General features: G+C 34.9%; 1 protein-coding gene across 5 annotated transcripts in view; it reads left to right on the top strand.

Annotated features, from left to right (window-relative positions):
- The window catches only part of LOC139965833 (uncharacterized), a 250,858-nt gene that overhangs the window by 166,955 nt on the left and 70,256 nt on the right, over window positions 1–13,647 (top strand). The window contains exon 1 of one of the 5 annotated variants that reach the window (XM_071968603.1): window positions 4,728–5,012. The exons of the other annotated variants lie outside the window; for them this stretch is intronic. Within the exon in view, the coding sequence (XP_071824704.1) occupies window positions 4,934–5,012 (79 nt within the window). The 5' untranslated portion in view covers window positions 4,728–4,933. Of the gene's footprint in view, window positions 1–4,727; window positions 5,013–13,647 lie in introns of those variants that run through there. 5 annotated transcript variants of the gene reach the window in all.

Here is a 13,647-nt window from a genome sequence, read left to right as displayed (position 1 = left end):
TTAATTAGTCCTCTACCAAAAAAATGGGAGGGGGGGGGGGAAGGAATATGGTGGATCTCTTCATAGGATTTTGTACAGCATTTACTTATAAAATATATGCCATACTATGTGAGTACAGCTTTGATGAGGTTTGGGTCTAATGTTAGCTTGAAATTTTGGAACAATTCAGTAGTTTTCATCTGTTGTAGGTTTAATGTAAAATACTGCCATCTATTATAATTGTTGAATTGAGGTCTAGCTTACAGCTTTCAAAGAAGATATGTTGATGAAAAGAATTGCTTCAGAACAGAGAGTTTAATGTCTTAGAATCAGGTAAAAAGGTAGAATGCAGTTACGGCTGGTAATTCTTGTGTATAGTGTACATTAAATCGCAATTAAAATATTTCTCCATTAAGTAGTGTGTGTGCAGCCCACATACCAAACCAAGCAATTGCTAATAGTAAATTTGTGTATTATATGCTCATTGGATCGTAAGGAAAATTCATGATTTGAGAAGCAAAACATTTGGCTAACAGTTTTGGGATATTGACACTAGCTCATTTACTTAAGTTCAGTGGGACATAAATAGTTCTTCATCTATGATAACAAATAACTATCAATTTATATTTCAACAGTTTCCTTTGGAAAGCAAACTAGTCATTTAGTTGCTAGGAGAGCTGTCCTTGCAAGAAGTGCAATTACTTGTTTATATAATTATTGGCATCAGTGAATATGAAATGCTTTTCTTATGCAGGAAATTTCAATTGTTAGCTAAATATTTGTAACTATAGTCAGTCATTTAATATCTTTGAAGCCTTTCATCTTTTCTTGGAGTATAGCAAAGGGGCCTGGGAAGACTATTATAATTCTTCCAACTAGAAATATATCTCTCCTTCCTCCCCTCCCCCTGCCCCCCCCCCACCCCACCCCACCCCCCACACACACAAATATGTAGCACTGTGTACTTACAAAGAGGTCTGATCAAAGATATCAACTTCCATGTGTGAGTTTCAGTTGGTAACCTTCAAACAGTACTTTAGTCACAATTACACAAAATCAAAAGGTAGCTACTGCAATCATTATAAACCACTGTACAAGGATGCTCAACTTTACAAAAATAACCCTTCATACTTTTGTTTCAGTGATTGTTATTTTACTTTGTTTTAATACCAGTTGGTTGTCAGGGTTTTAACTAAGTAGTAAACATTCTGCGGATATTGTTCCAAAACTGACAATTACGTAAATCTGCATGAAACTGATGGGTTTTCTTGCAAAGTCAGCATTTTCTGCTTTGCAATGTACCTTGAACAAAAATGAAAGGAATTTGCAAGGTTATTGTTTAATTCACATAAGTGTCACATTATAGTGTCTCAAATGTGCTAGAAAGTTAATAGTGGTCATTAATATTGAAACAATAACATGGATGATTGTATTGCCATTTCCACTGCATTTGCCTACAATCACAGCAGCATTAATTAATGTCACTCTTCTCTTTGTAGGGGGGAAATATTTCAAGTTCAGAAGTTCTATGAAAGCTAACTTCACTGAATTAAACTAAGTTTACCAGTTCTTACCATATTCAAGTTTCAACTCAATTAATGATGAAATGTGAAACCACAAGAAAGCCTGTCACTTTGTAAAGCAAAAGTAAGGACAGTTAAAGTTTTGCCTAGGCTTGCATGAGCCTCCTTTGAACAGAAGAATTGGGATCGAAGATGTTTCACTGAAAAGGGTCATTGCACCAAATAAACCACCACTGCAATGTGACAGCAATAACCCAAATTCAAGTAAGTCTTTGTGATTCCTCATGATCTTGCTCACCTAGAAAACTAAACAATAATTATCATTAAGCCAAAGAAGTTATCTGTAAGTATAATGTGAGAACTAATTAAGACATGTGTATTGGTGGCATTCTGTGGAGATGAGGGTAAATTATGAAGGTAAATTCTTGTAAGTTCGTTCACACTGCAAATGATAATCAGGTACGTATTCAAGAAAGAGTTTTGTATCGTTCCAGCAAAGAATGCAAACTGTGAAAAGCTTGTTTGCATTTTTTAACACCTCCCTGCTTTAAAGATGGAACAATAAACTGAATGTTTTGTAATTTTCACTGCTGATCTGTAGAGCTTGGCTGATCATTTGGTGATTCTAAAACATCTTGTCAAACAAACTATAAAAGTCAACCTTTCAAGGTTACCTGAAGAGTAGCTCCATTATTATCATGTCTTAATAAAAATCACTAACAATATATATATAACAGATTTTATTATGTACATCTACAATGAAGTAGAATGAAAAATTCAGTAACCTATATGAAGGAAATTTGTCATCAATTTTGAAAGATCAATTTGTAAACTTGATAAATTTAAAATAATTGCTCAATTCTGTCCTATTTCGTTACCTCCAGTTGTGTTGTAGAAATTATCTTCCTTTAAGAATGACTTAAGGCACAATGTTAAATTTGATGTGTTGTAGACTAGTAAAACACAGTGCTATTAGTCTAGGTTGGACAAATGATTCTTTAAACAAATGAAGGCTATCAACTAAAGTGACTGGACTATTAAGTCTAATACACAGACCATTGATGTTGATCAATTTTAAATGCTTATTAATACTTAATTCCATTAGAATGCAGTTTATTAAGCTTGACTCATAAATTTTCATTTCAAATTTATGAAAAAAGACAAGAATTTCAGCTGATTTTTCTGAGAAATTGTTGATATTCAAAACAACTTTATTTACTTACCATTTTCTCTAATATTTTCATTTGTTACAAACAATCTAGAAGAGTTTCCTAGTTAAATCTGTTGCAAATCTTTAATTGTGAGTTTTAATCCATTGACGGCTTGGTTAAATTTGTTGACTAGCACAAAACAGTGATTACAATTATTCTGTTTGTTTTAGTTGTTAGATTCATCAATAATTCAAAAGAAGACTTATTTCTTAATGTTCTCTCACTGAGAAGATCTCTGCAATACGAGAAATGGATCGCATTTGTAGTAACATTAGATCTTGCATATAGTGCAGAAGCTGCTTTGTCATTTGAAAGTAGGGTTCAAGCATTAAATTGTTTCATACATTTGACTTTAAATGTTACAATAATTCTTCATTTGGCATAAAATGCAGATTAACTACTAAATGTTGTGTCAGGAGATAGCATACTGCCAGTTCTCAGTTAGTTTTGACTTCAAATAAATTTTTAATCAAAGATATTGGGTAGAGCCTTTGATTATTAATCCCTTGAAGCTAATTAAATTTTGTCATCTCCATAAAGCCTTTTAGACTGGTGTCAGCCTGACTCATGAACTCTTAAGTACTTTTGATTTGTGAGTGTTTAATTCTCACACTCTCTCTTAAGTTAATTGAGTTTTTACTTTTCTTTTCAAATGTTGAGTTTCGCCCAATCCAACCCTCCTCCCTCCCCTTGATTTAGGAAAAAAGATGACAATATTATTTCTTCCTAAAAATTAAATGTTACATATGTTACAAGATCACTGACATGCAACTTAAAAGTCTATGGACACCTCCTCAATTAGTCCCATATTCAGTACATTTGTTCTGTGTGTTAATCTCATTCAAAATCTGTTGAAAGCTTTTAAAAAGTGTTTTTGTTTCCAAGATATATACACATATGAAGTTTTGATAAATTTGAGGAAACTCATTAGATATGTGCAAACTATGACTTCGAGTGTTGTGCTCATCAATAGCCAGTAATAAGTAAACCCCTAATTACAAGACCACATATATCATTTGAATAATTTGATGTTCCTCTTTCTAAAGAATACAAAAAAATATTCCAAAATAATCACCTTAGGCCACAAACCTGCGTTCAATGTCCTTGAAATGAAGGTTGTAAACATACGAATAACATATCGGAAAATTAGGTTGTCACTCCCTTCTACATCATCAATTTGAGTAATTAGCTGATGTTTATTCATGAACAAAACTAGAATCGAGAAAAGACTTGTAAAACGGTAAATCTTTTATCGATTTTGATGGGAGTTGAAGCTATTTTCATGGTTTCCAATACCTATTAGAGGGATTAGGACAATGTTGTTCGTAGGTATCCGTTGACCTTTAATGTACTATCCATATCCTCTAAATGCAGTAGTAACAAATTAAGTTAAATGGTTGATGGAAGAGAGGGAGAGAGCCCTGGGTGGATGGTTCATTTGTGTGCTTGCCAACTGGATAGTCAATCAATGACTTGCAGTTTGGACTTCATTACTGTAAAAAAAGGACTGAAATCTTCACTCTGTAGTATTTTGATATTGCTGGCAGTGATAATTTGATTATATTTACAGCCTATTGCTCCTGTATTTATTTATTTGTTGACAGTACTGAAGATCCTTCTGAGGGTTCATTTTGTTACAATATGACATTCGGATCCACCTCAACTGTTATTGATGACTTTGAAATTTTCAGAAGGCCTATAACTCTTGCTGCATTGAAAGAAGAGACATACAATATTCATATTTACTTGTAGTTGCATAAATACTTATTATATTTGGTTTATTAATAATATATAGAGTTAAAGTGATTGAGCTGTTCCTTAATCCTAGCAATGGTCTCATTATTTTCATTTACTGAGACAGTCATAATTTGCCTACAATCAGTATCTAGTAAAAATAGTAGCCCTACAGTCTGTCAAAGTGACATGAAAATCTCCCCCACTACATAGTGGACTAAACCACTCCACTGGGATGTTACACTGTGTATATTGCTTTGCCTTTACTCAGTGTCTCTCTTCATGGTAATCTTTTGTACACACACAACAGCTAGCTCTTCAACCAAGCTTTTAATATTGCTGCCCAGAGCCATTTATACTCACACAACAACACAACAGACTACTATCATATTAAGGGCTGATAAGCTCTCTTTTGTTCAACACTATGGTCTGTTGTAGTCAGGGATTGTGTTGAACTGTGAATTTGAAGGTCTTTCCAAGTGTGAAATGGCTGTCAATAACGGTAGCTTATACCCAGGATTGGAGATATCGTATCCTATGTTTTCACCTCCTGTACATTTAACTGGTAAGAATATTGGATATGTTTTTTTGTTTGTGTTTCTTAGAGAGGATATAATTGTCTGTTCATTGTAGAACTGATGTATCTCAATCAGTGGGACTTATTTATAGGAATCTATTAAGTCATTTAGATTAACCTTTTCCACTGATAATCTTGGTTGGTAAGTAGACACATGTTTTCAAACATTTCTTTGTTCATCAGGTCAGAGATCTCTCTCTCTCTCTCTGTACTGTATGTGTATACTGTGTATGCATGTAAAAATCTCAGTTGTGTGAGCATGCAGAGGTTACCTTTCACCTTTGGGGATTTACTGTGTATATATTTTGTGATTATGATATTTTGGGGTATAGGTAATTGTTGAGTAGCTTGCATTGATTACAATCAATAGGGAGTTACTTGCAACTCAGTCATATATATTTATTATTTGTTCTATGATTATGATTTCTTTATCTTAAATACTGAGAAATGGATCCAGTTTGTGTATAGAATAGATGTACATAAGGTTAGGTCGACCAGCCACAATGGCTTATAATATATATTGTTGTAATGTTTTGATTAGGGCCATAGCAATTAAGGGAGTTAATTGTATGGATTCATGTGGATTAGCCAAGAGCTATACTGTAGAGTTTTGTTTAATTTTTTTATTGACCTATGTAAACCATGTTGAAATCAGACACAGTTTATTTTATTTTCCTCAGTTTTGTTTTTGAGTAACTACAGATTTGATCCATGTATGTATCATAGCTATTGCTGACTGTTCAGTGAGTGACCATGTCATATATTTGACTATGTGGCCCTTTTATTCTCTTAATTTATGTTCTGTGCCTAAAGTAAAGATGAGATCTACGTACTGTAGCAAGGGATAGTGATTTAGGGTGGGGGGGGTAGGTAGGGTGAGGGGGGTAGGAGGGAGGGAATTTATTTAAAATATATAGCTCTGTTCTCCTGCTGGTTTTCAACTAAGAGAGGATCATCTTTCTCCTCCACAAGAATAGGAACAAGATCTTAAACCTCAGATTTATGTAAGTGACCATATAGAGCCACAGTAATGAGGAGAATATTCTGGGCTATGAGGTACAGTAGAGATATTGCCATATTATAGCTGCAGCTACAGTATTCTACAATTATATTTGCCTAAGTTTTGGAAATTGCAGGCTATAGTGTCATTGCACTCTGGGTATCGCACCACATGTACACACAGCCAAGGAAATATCTTAGAAGCATGTTGTGACAGTACTTTGTGTACAATGTTCACATTGCTTGGGCAACTTTGTTAGCTGAAAGCTGCAATACACCCTGCTAAAAACAGGGTAAACCCTCTACATTGGCTGGTGATGTAGGTTAATTGACTGAGGAGCCAAGTTTACTGTTCAACATCTTAGAGATTGCTCCAATAACCCCAACATTCATAACGAAATGGGAACACAAAATAAAACAGAAGTGAATCATAAAAAGTCAACTGAGGTAACTTAATATTCTACCAGGCTACCTGTAGGTAGTGTGATATCATGTGTAAAATTCTGGTATATATGTGGAAGCTAAAAAATTTCAGTGAATACCCAATTGAAGAGTTTGAAAACCTTGTTGCTAGTTTCAATGTTACAGACTTCTTGCAACCTAATTTGGGAACAAAGTACAGTTTACAGCAAAGAGGTGAACCTAATTTATAGCTTAGCCTATTCAATACAAATTTCGCAATAATTTCTGCATGTTATCAATTTAATAGTTCAACAATGAATGAAACAAAACTGGAGAATTATGGAGGGCTTGGCTAGAAACCTGTCCCAATACATATATATTTATAGTTTTTTAATTCTTGGCAAAATTTAGGTGTTCCATGTTCTGTAGCAAAGTTTCTACAGAGTAAAAAAAAAAGAAAAAAGCACTGAACAGCCACTAGACAGCCATTGAACAATGGCAGGTATCTGCTGGTCACATGGACACTTAGTCTCAAGATTTGTGTGTACATCTTCTTTACTGTTCATAAATGAACTTGTTAGTTCCTTGTAGCAATTACTACATGTATACTGTTGCATACATGTGTATTGTAAAGACCTTAATATTACACAGTGGGCTTCACACAGAGCATTACTTTTGAAACTATATATATATTTGCTTTATTTCCCTGTAATGTTTGCTACTAGTTTCAATTACACATTTTCTGTTATGCCTCATTTATCTGCTCAAGTTTGTTAATGTGGATGGAAAGAATTATATCAATGCAAATGGTAGCGTTTGTGACCCGTTGAAGCAATAAATAGAAACCGAGAACTGTTATTATAGATCTCTGTACAGCTAGTTGTGTGTGTGTGTGTATTAACTATGTTTCTTCAGCTATGTACAGTAAATATAGCATAACAATTTCAAACACCCTCACAGTTAAGTTATGCTCAGCTTCCATTATACTGTGTATGCATTTGGGTTATACCCTCATTTTATCCGATATAATCTCACAGGACTTCAGGAATGGCATGCATAATGAGGCAAATGAACCACAGTAAGGTTCAGTTATACCCTCATATATGCAGTAGAGCAGTTTCACCTTTTTTTAATACAAGTACGTAATAGCTTTTCTAAATGAAGTTTGCAATTAGTTTAATTGTCTGGCTAAAGTTTTAATTAATTGTAATATCTGTAGGTTACCTACAGCTCCTTCAACAGCCTCGATGATTACACATATTGGCAGACAGTGAGGTCTTTCTTCCAATAGGTGGTATACAATATAGTGACATAGTATAAGCTTACTTCAACTAATAGACAATGCAAACACTTGTTGTGTTATACTGTTAGTGTGTGCACAGATGCAGGTTTTGAACCTAAAAAGTTGCTAACATTTTTGTAAACTGTTCCTAGAAGTTTGGACTGCCTCCTTTCCACCCCCATCCTCACCCCTAATTCTCTCCTACAACCCACTTAAATTATTTCCAGATGCTTAAAAGTGCTAGATTAGACAATGGAATTATGCTTCATTAGCAATACTTACTTTCAGTTGCGAGCTTGGTGACGGAAAGTACTGCTCATACAGATTCAGCTTGAGTGACCATTATTTGACTTTCTAGCATATATACAAGCTTAATACCTTCTATATATGAATTGTGGTATGCAAGATTCTGTTATAACTTGAATTACTTGATCCACATAAATAGAGTATTCTATATCCTACTCTATGGGTCATTGTATTACGTCAGTGTGATGTATGTGTCTGATGATGGATTTTGGTTGTGTCAATCTGTCCAACTGCTTATACAAATAGCATTGACCATATTTGTCCTTAAGTGGTTTTTGACTCACCTTTTATGTGCAGTTCTAATTGTAGTACAAGATAGTAATTCCCTCCCTTGTTGTAAATGGTATGCTCCATTCGTCCATATATTTACTTTGTTATTTTCTTCCTGGTTATTCATTTACTAATTCAGTATATACTTGCTGCTACAGTAAGGGATTATCAGCTATATATATGTAGTTTGTTAGAAAAAAAATTCAGAAAGTAACTTCACTTTTCTTAAGATCAAAGCTCAGAAAGAAAACATTGCCTTTAATAGAATGTGCCATTCAGAAAGCAGTATGTGTGTCATTTCACCTAAGTAGATAATCAGTACAGAGAAAGATTAAATTCGGTGGTAAATAGCCTTTAATAGCCATAATGTACACCATCCATGATTTGTATATTTGTTCCACTTTAATTTGTAGGCTGGTAACCACTTATCACATACAGGTAAGAGTTGTTCCCATCACAGCTTAGTTTATCTTTTTTGAAGTTTCTACAATCACTCTGCATAGACTTCAAGTATGAAACAGCAATCTCTGATGTCAAATGATACAAGTATTAAATGTGCTCATTTTATCCCCCAATGACTGAAAAGGAAATGGAAGTTTGACACATACTGTACACACATAGCATTTCATATATAGTATAGACGAGGATCCTTGTGATGAGTTCTGTGCTAACTGGACAACAAGTGCTGAAATGGTTCCTGAGAGTACTGGAGTCAAGCTCTTCATATCCTTACATTACAAACTGGAACTATGAACTTATTCACGTGTACATAATGCCCTGATGGCTGATACAGTGTAAATTCATGGCAATTTTGGAGAGTGGTTTACAGAGTAGATCGTGCATGTATATTGTATTGAATGTACATCTATTCTAACATGTTGCTTTAAGATGATAGCTTGGGGTGTGAAACATGAAAAAATATATATCCATATTTGTTTTCCCTTCTGCATAAACAGCACAATTAAAGTAATACCAATTGGTATGTGTATGAAAATGAATTGTTTGTACAAGTTATTGATGAGAGACAAGTTTGTTAGCTTGTTTCCTTCTTCCATTTTCATTTTTATCATCTCCGTGGTTTCTGGATGAATACGTATTCATAATAGCTTTAAGTTTTTGTCCATAATTTTCTGTTTTTGTTCTTGATATGTATGTTCAATTTTATTGGCTGCAGTTCAACACGGATCATGAGGCACCTAGATTTCTTTTCATTTAGTAGTCTCTTATTATTCTTCCTTGTTTTCTTACTTGGCTGATTACCTCCAATACAAATATAAATAACAAATGACATGTAATCGACTAATCCAATAGGTACAGTAGAATGAGCTTCTATCATATAATAAATTTACATCCACAATGCTTGCTGTGATGTGACCGTTCATTGCATCAGTTTTCATCTATCTTTGTGAAGGCTTGATCTTTATGAGACTGTAGGTTGTCCGATTGCGCCATTCCTCTCTTAATTCATGGCATTGATCCAAAAAATCTGTAGTATTCTATTAGCTTAATTCAAGGGGATAACAATTCTGGTTGAATTTACAAGGAACAAGCAACAAATGGTGATTCCTCTCAAAGATGGAAAACCTACAATCTATTAACCTCTTCTTCCTCTTACACAAAATTGACCAACATCAGTTGTCATCCATAAAGTTCATAAAGGTAACTTCCTCTAAGTTTGTGATTGTCATCCACTAGCACAGAGTCAAGTCACTCAAGTCACTCATTTTTCAAACAGAGAGAATAAATCTCCATTTTGTTTTTTTGCCATAGGTAGGCAAGCAACCTATGAAGTCAAGTTGGCATGTCTGTGTTGGTGTATGTGACGCCCTAGCTTGTAAGATTCGTAACCTCTGCAGTTCTCATATTTGGCGTGTGGCTTCCCCATAATTAGTACAAGAAGCCTATAGTTGGAGGTCTAAGGTCATTTGGGGTCAGCATAGGGTAAAAATCTCAAAAACGCTGTATCTCCAGAAAGTATTTAGCTCCTGTCTTACCTGTCTCTCACTTCACATGTACACTTTCCCATCTACCTAACCACACACTGGCAACATGTTAGCATTGCGCCCTCACTCCCTGGGCCTCGCCCTCTCACACCTTCCAAATCTACCACTTAGGAAGAAACTGCAACAACATCATCAACGTCAAAGGAGCTCATATATGCTTGGTAGCATAGCCTTTGGTAGCGTAAAGATTTTACATAATTTGGTGTAAGTCAGTGTTCATTTAAGGTCACCAGGGGTCAACCTTGAAATCCTTATAAACATAGTATCTCCAGATAGGAGACTTTATTGGCTCTTATATTTTGCATGTGGTTTCCCTACCATGAGTACAAGAAACATTGTTTTTGGTGAAGGTCAAAGGTGATTTGGGCTCATCAAAGGTCACATTCTGTAAAGCTTTATAAACACAAACCTTGTAAACACAATATCCCAAAAGGTTACATGACATGTACAGGCTGTCTCATCTTCGTCAAACTACTTACAAGGTAAAACCGTATGGTACTGTTTAACTATAGTAAGTATGTCAATTAGTTCTATAAAACCAAGATGTCTGTTAGGTGGTGTAAAATGATTTTTAATTACCAATTGCATGGACATTCTTAAGGTTGAATTTGGCTGCAATGATTGACAATTTTTTTTTGTTATACTGTAATATTATCAAAGCTTTTTATCAGATAATATAAGGTTAGGCAGGGGTGGGATTTGAGTTGTAAAAGTGGGGGGGCAAACCTGCCAGCAAGACTATCTAAGCGGAGCGCCACCATCGGTTGGCGCAGAGCGCACAAGAAATTTTTTGGCTTTACAAACCCTCCAGATGGCCGGAAACGGCACTTCCCAAGTGCTCTAAGCTGCATGTACCCATCCTTGAAATAAGGATCTCATGTCTGCAATTGTATCTAGATAGTTAATTATCGTTTAAAAATTTGAAGAGGATTGATAGTAGAACATATGGTCAGATGGTGATGTACAACTTTTGTTATACGTCACTATCTAAGCAGAGCGCCATCATCGGTTTGCAAGGAGCGTCAAAATTTTTGATGAAATGTACGCTTAGATCGGTAAAATTAACACCCATAATAGGCTTTAAATTGCATCTAAACAATTAATGAACGTGTGTAAATTAGGGAGGATGGATAGAAGAACTTATATGGTGATGTACAACTGAAGCTTATACGTCATTTAGGCGGTGCACCACCATCAGTTGGCGCGGCACGTCGAAATTTAAGCAAAAAGGAAATCCTAGATCAGCAAACATGACACCTCTGGTAAGTTGGTAACAATAAATCGCATCTAGATAGTTCTTTCCCCCTAAAATTATTAGTATATTGTGCATTGGACCGATCAAGAATATGTTCCTACCGAAACTGCCGAGTGCTGTATACTGTAACAATGGATTTAATGTGTTACTGTGTTAGTGCCAATTTGTAATTTACATTATTGGATTTGCATGCATCATTCCAGGATTTCGAGCAGTAAAGAAATTACCTCGGCATTGCCATTGCATATTGTTGAATGACACGGGGGGGGGGGGGGGTGTCATGTGTCAGTGTATTGAATTTAATTATTGATATACCCAATATGCAAATCTGGCTTTCGTAAATCGTTTCTCTGGATTTAGTTATGCAACAGCTAGCACTGTAGCACATGCCGCGGATTCATCACATACAGAATTGAATAGCTAGTGTGTTAGCTCCAGTAACCTGTGCTGCGAACCACGTGCTAGCTCCAGCTCCAGTTATTCTGCATGCTACATGTTACGATGTTAAACACAAATTCGACTTAGATTCGAAACAAATAGGCCTATTTGATAGTGCTGTTGTGGGGGAATAATTTCGATTAGGGTTGTGCACATTTGTCTGCAAAAACGACAAAAAAGTGAACTAAGGTCTGGGAAAAAGTGGGGGGGCAAATTCCCCCTCTTGCCCCCCTCCTAATCCCGCCCATGAGGTTAGGTTTTTTTAGGTTCTTTTGTCACTATTTTATCATCAATTGTAATGTTTTCTCCGGTTACAAACAAGGAAAAACCTCACTTGTTAGTATGATACCCTTGGTCTGTGGATGCATGGCTGTATATACAGTGTATATAGCCCTTGTGTATAAAGTTGTTGTATATGAATGCCTTCATGTTAAACCTGTTTTTTTTCCTGAAATTCCTAGACAGATCGTATGTTTATTTCATGTATTGAATTACATACATGGTATATTTCCTATTAGTACCTGATGCAAGTTAGTTTAGCAGATCGTAGATGTTCATGTTTCATGACGTAGTAGGAGTTGTTGACTGTATATACCTGTTAACTAAGTCCTTAAGTTTTTATAATGACCTAAACGTCTTTCTTTCCTTCTTGAATGAGTTCTATAGAATACCATTTGATTGCTAAAGCGACTCTATACAGTTTATCCTCGATTCTTGTTGATTTGTGGTTCATATTAGAAGTATCCTAGCAGTCAAATCTTAAATAGGGAATGGAATGCTTATTTATAAAAATGATAAATTTGAATTGATAACATGGACAGTCTATAAGAAATGTCCAGTTTAACGAAGATCAGGTACGCAGAGCTCTTACTGTTTTCTCCTCATAGATTAATTGTAGTAATACTTAAACTACTAACACTATACACACAATAGTAGGCATCTTAATACTTGTCTGATCTGTAATAACTAGGTTAGCAAATTAATAGATTTGATTTGTTAATTGTTGACAGTCTGAAATAAATTGTCACTTTAAGGAAGGGCCACATGCATGTAGTTTTGCTCATAAATTAATCAAAGGACTATATTTTACCAATACTATGTGCCTATGGTTTATTTGACTAGCAGCCCACTGAACAGGATACTGTATAAATGTGTTACATAGCTGTACATAGTTCTTCATAGTGTTCTATTATCACAGGATACAGTATATGTTACATTGTTCTTCTGTGGTGATCTATTATCACAGGATACAGTATATGTTACATTGTTCTTCTGTAGTGATCTATTATCACAGGTTACATAGTTCTTCATAGTGATCAATTATCACAGGATACAGTATATGTTACATAGTTCTTCTGTAGTGATCTATTATCACAGGATATGTTACATAGTTCTTCATAATGATCTATTATCACAGGATACTGTATATGTTACATAGTTCTTCTGTAGTGATCTATCACAGGATACAGTATAAATGTGTTACATAGTTCTTCATAGTGATCTATTATCACAGGATACTGTATAAATGTGTTACATACAGTAGTTCTTCTGTAGTGATCTATTATAACAGGATACTGTATATGTTACATAGTTCTTCTATAGTGATCTATTATCACAGGATACTGTATAAATGTGTTACATAGTTCTTCATAGTGATCTATTATCACA

The sequence above is a fragment of the Apostichopus japonicus genome, chromosome 3, assembly GCF_037975245.1.
Source record: "Apostichopus japonicus isolate 1M-3 chromosome 3, ASM3797524v1, whole genome shotgun sequence".
Taxonomy (NCBI): domain Eukaryota; kingdom Metazoa; phylum Echinodermata; class Holothuroidea; order Aspidochirotida; family Stichopodidae; genus Apostichopus; species Apostichopus japonicus.
Note: the sequence above shows the minus strand (reverse complement) of the source record. Positions and strands in the feature narration are given on the sequence as shown.